Source organism: Tachysurus fulvidraco, chromosome 25 (assembly GCF_022655615.1).
Source record: "Tachysurus fulvidraco isolate hzauxx_2018 chromosome 25, HZAU_PFXX_2.0, whole genome shotgun sequence".
In the NCBI taxonomy this organism is placed as follows: Eukaryota; Metazoa; Chordata; class Actinopteri; order Siluriformes; family Bagridae; genus Tachysurus; species Tachysurus fulvidraco.
Window position 1 is genome coordinate 1296950 of NC_062542.1, and position 5000 is coordinate 1301949.

A 5000-nucleotide genomic window follows, 5' to 3' on the forward strand; every position below is an offset into this window, starting at 1 on the left:
TCACAACAAAACAACACATCTTTGGACTCTTTATATATGAACACACTGCTTAGAAATTGTCTCTGGAGGACGATTTATATTAGAATACGTCTGATGATGATAAACAAAACAATTCTGATGTAATTGTATCATGTGTTTCCTGCATGTCTGTAAGCGTGAGCTGTGACAACTGTGTTCTGGACTATTGTGGTTTGTTCATAAGAACGTCATCGAATAAAAAATGGAAACAGCAACGTTCCTGATGAGCTTTTCTTTTGAGGCCCAGTGAGCAATGATTATCATCATCTCACCCTAATGTAGAACTCTCACAAGGCTTTACCACTATGGTGTGTGTCTGTGTGTGTATACAGTATATGTTGGTGTGTGTGTGAGAGTGTGTGTGTGTAAATGTGTGTGTGTGTGTGTGTGTATATGTTGGTGTGAACGGGCGTCTCACCTTGAAGAAAGCGTTGCCGTGGCTGGTGAGCAGGGCGTCAGAGCGGGGCTTGTTTTTACTGTACAGTGCATACATTCCAAACTGGTCCTCCTGTCAGTCACACACACACACACACACACACACACACACACACACACACACACACACACACACACACACACACACACACACACACACTTATTTATTCTTTCTTTATTCTTCTTATTAATTCTTTCCCTACACATTCCTGTGATGCCTTTTGTATTTCGAATATCCCAAATGGAGGACCGGCTTCGTGATGGCGGATGTTTTACGGATGTTTTACGGATGTTTTGTAAAGACTCACGTGTCTCAGGAAGCAGGTGCTGACTGAAAGTGGGGAATGAGCACACTGTTCCAGATCCTTCAGGAAGTACTGGCTGTGGAAGTCGCACAGCTTCTCCAAGTTTCCGAAAATGATGCTGCGCTTTCCTCTGAGGTCCTGTGGTAGGTCGGGCCTCTCCATCTCTGGGAAGTAGTGCTCTATGATGTAGTTGAGAGAACGCACGTACTCCCTCTCTGTGAAGATCATCTCGTCCATGATATGCTGGATTTTACTGCGTGGAATAAAAAATAAAAATGAAATCATTTCGCCCATCAGTCCATCTTTACAGAGTGTTTGAGTGTGTGTGTGTTTCCCACCTGCTCTGTCTCTTGTTCTCGCCGTCTCCTTGTCGTCCCTGACTTATGGAGGGCGACGGGAGGCTCCTGGTCCGTGCCAGCACTGGACTCTTCAAGTGTGGCCTCTGCAGCTTCTTCTCCTCACACGTGTTGTTGCTGAGCTCCAGCCCTTTGATGTAGACCCCCAGGTAGCCGTGGTGTCCCGAGAGCTCAGAGCTCACCGTCTTCTTCATCATTTTCTTCAGTGGAGGCCTGCGGTGCCTGGCTCCGGGCTCCGAGTGACAGGAATACGTCGAGTCGATGGTACAGTCGCTGTCCGTGTCGTCCAGTGGCGACGGAGAGAGTTTATCTCTCTCGGGAGGGAAAAGAAAAGATCTAAAAGAAGAGTCGTTTTTAGAGAAGGGACCGGCCGAGTGAGGTTTCTCATCCTCAAACTCAAAGGTGTGTTTAAACTCAGGGAGAGAACTTGTGCTCTCTCGGCAGTGCAAGTCCACACATATTGCAGTTATTTCGCTGGGTTTTAAAAGGTCAGCAGTTAGAGAAGAGTCAGACACGGGGTCTTCTCGCACTGACGCTCTCTCCAACGCTTCTTCTAGATGTTTCCGGGTCTCCTGGCACTTCATCCAGATGTGATTCCAGTGTTGGAGTTGTCGGGGGCTGCCCAGCGTTGCCACGGTGTCGTTTAAAGAGCTGAAGTTCTCCAGAGAGAACTTGGTGGCCTCTTTGTGGTAGTCCTGCAATGTCTGCAGAACTTCAGGAGCAAAGCTTGTGGTGTTCTTGTCCATGTTCAGACTCTCAAAATAGTCCTCGCAGTGCATCATCCACCGCTGAGCCTGTAGAATATTAATTTATGGTTAATAAAGATTAAATCTGGCCTAAACATTTCCTCAGTAGACCTACTGTACATTTCTATTTAGGAGAACAAATGATGCACTTAAAATGGTGGTGTCGGGGGTGGGGGTGGGGGGCAACACAGGGCTAGTTTGTGTCTATCTACAGGTTGTGTGTGTATTTACCGAGTCATAGAACTCATAAAGGTTGATCAGGATGTCCAGCTCGGTCCTGCGTGTGTGCGCTCGCTGGAGGACGGAGCTTATGTGCTGCTTGAGCTCCATTAACGTAGAACCGGACACTCGCCTGGGGCCTTGTGTCAATGCTGTGGCCTGCTTCTGCTGGAGCTGAGCACGATGACGTACAACACACACACACACACACACGGTGACGGTGATGTTAAAGAGAAGGTGTAGCACCTTTACAAACTAACTACATTACTGTGAATCTCTTCATCCTGCTGATAAAAACAATGTGAGGATCACTTACTGCTGCCTCGTCAGTGAACTGCTCCAGACTCTGCCTCATGTCCTGTAGGGAGCTGAGGGTAAAACTGAGAGAGTCCAGTGAAGCTAAGTGTTTCTCTGCCTCCACACCGAACCAGCGCTTAATCTGTTCAAACCCATCACAACACAAATTTTACTGAACACTGGAACTGGAAACTGATGCTGTTTATTTTCCAGCTGTTGGTGTCGTTAGTAATTTTACTTACAACGGTTACAAAGTGACGGGATTTGTACAGAAATGGATTAAACACGAACGCACGCTTCTCTATCGCTGTCTTTTTTATTTTTTTTATGTCTATTATTTCTAACTAGAATATCGCTCACAGATACAGGACGTTAAAGACTAAAATGATGTTTATTGTGTCTTTGATCCGGTCGTCTCACCCGCTCGGTCTCCTCCTGAAAAGTGCGCAGCTCCAGAAGGTTCTCCAGCTCATGGAGAGATTTGTTGGACAGGATGACGAGTTTATGAACCTCCTCGTCCAACTGGTTGTAAAGCGTGCACGCTGTGTCCACCGCCTCCCTGTTCATAAACCAGCGAGAGAATTAAAATAAACATCATCCTGATTTTAAATACGTGTGTGTGTGTGTAAGTGTGTATGAGGTGTAAAGTGTATATGTGTATGTGAGTGTGCATGAGTTTATATGAGTGTGTAAGGGAGGCAGTGTGTATTTGAGCATGTACAGTATGAGTGTGTTTGAGATTTTTTTTATGTGAGTGTATGTGTGTGGTCGAGCTTGATGTGTGTGTGTGTGTGTGTGTGTGTCTCGTACCTGTAGATCTCGGTTTCGTTCGTCTCCTCTTTCCTGACACGAGCGAGGAACGTTCCTCCCTCCAGCCTGAGGCGGTTCAGTTGTGAGTCCTCCAACACACACTTCATCAGGTTCTTTTGCTGGCTGATAGTCTCTGACACGTCCTGTGTGTACATGCACAAGCACACACACACACACACACACACACACACACACACACACACACACACACGTCACTTGCAAGCATGAATTCACTTACGATTACGCTAATACACTTATGGTGCTCACTATACTACAGTTCACTATACTACAGTTCACTACACTACAGTTCACTATACTACAGATCACTACACTACAGTTCACTATACTACAGATCACTACACTACAGCTCACTACACTACAGTTCACTACACTACAGTTCACTATACTACAGATCACTACACTACAGTTCACTATACTACAGATCACTACACTACAGCTCACTACACTACAGTTCACTATACTACAGTTCACTACACTACAGTTCACTATACTACAGATCACTACACTACAGTTCACTATACTACAGATCACTACACTACAGCTCACTACACTACAGTTCACTACACTACAGTTCACTATACTACAGATCACTACACTACAGTTCACTATACTACAGATCACTACACTACAGCTCACTACACTACAGTTCACTATACTACAGTTCACTACACTACAGTTCACTACACTACAGTTCACTATACTACAGTTCACTACACTACAGTTCACTACACTACAGTTCACTATACTACAGTTCACTACACTACAGTTCACTATACTACAGTTCACTACACTACAGTTCACTACACTACAGCTCACTATACTACAGTTCACTATACTACAGTTCACTACACTACAGCTCACTACACTACAGTTCACTACACTACAGCTCACTACACTACAGTTCACTACACTACAGTTCACTACACTACAGTTCACTATACTACAATATATTTATCACCCAAACATCTGACCTCCACAGTGTCCAGGCTGCTGCTACTGTTCAGGACGTCTATTGACCTCTGCAGAGACGAGATGGCGGAGCTACAGCTGCTGCAGAACTGCTCCATTTTCTACACAAGAGACACATAACCACACGTTATCTTCTGTGTGTGTGAGTGTGTGTGTGTGGTGTGTGTGTGAGTGTGTGTGTGTGTGCGTCTGTGTGTGTGTGTGTCTGTATGGGTGTGTGTTTGTGTGTGTGTGTGTATGTATGAGTGTGTGTGTCTGTATGTGTGTGTGTGTGTGCGTCTGTATGTGTGTGTGTCTGTATGGGTGTGTGTGTGTGTATGTATGAGTGTGTGTGTCTGTATGTGTGTGTGTGTCTGTATGTGTGTAAGTCTGTATGTGTGTGTGTGTGTATGTATGAGTGTGTGTGTGTCTGTATGTGTGTGTGTGTGTGTGTATGTGCGTGTGTATGTGTGTGTGTGTGTATGTGAGTCTGTATGTGTGTGTGTGTGTGTGTGCATGCGTGCATGTGAGTGTGTGTTTGTGTGTGTGAGTGTGTATGTGTGTGGTGTGTGTGTGTGTGTGCGTGTGCGTCTGTATGTGTGTGTGTGTGTGTCTGTATGTGTGTATGTCTGTATGTGTGTGTGTGTGTATGTGCCTGTGTATGTGAGTCTGTATGTGTGTGTGTGTGTGTGTGTGTGTGTGTGTGCATGTGTGTGTGTGTGTCTGTGTGTGTGTGTGTGTGTGTGTGTGTGTGTGTGTGTGTGTGTGTGTGTGTGTGTGTGTGTGTACCTGTCTGAACTGGATGTAGTGGTTATGGTTGTAGGGAAAAGTGCCGTCCAGGTCTC

The 5000-nt window shown here is 45.5% G+C and overlaps 1 protein-coding gene across 1 annotated transcript in view; it reads right to left on the minus strand.

Moving 5' to 3' along the window:
• The window catches only part of LOC113634373 (pleckstrin homology domain-containing family G member 4B-like), a 29420-nt gene that overhangs the window by 7757 nt on the left and 16663 nt on the right, over positions 1-5000 (minus strand). Inside the window, exons 8-16 of the mRNA XM_027133289.2 lie at positions 4945-5000; positions 4179-4277; positions 3187-3329; positions 2797-2935; positions 2396-2518; positions 2092-2253; positions 1097-1908; positions 762-1011; positions 437-526 (exon numbers count right to left, since the gene is read on the minus strand). The exon at positions 4945-5000 is cut by the window's right edge and continues 61 nt beyond it. Coding sequence (XP_026989090.2) covers positions 437-526; positions 762-1011; positions 1097-1908; positions 2092-2253; positions 2396-2518; positions 2797-2935; positions 3187-3329; positions 4179-4277; positions 4945-5000 — 1874 coding nt within the window. The remainder of the gene's footprint in view (positions 1-436; positions 527-761; positions 1012-1096; positions 1909-2091; positions 2254-2395; positions 2519-2796; positions 2936-3186; positions 3330-4178; positions 4278-4944) is intronic.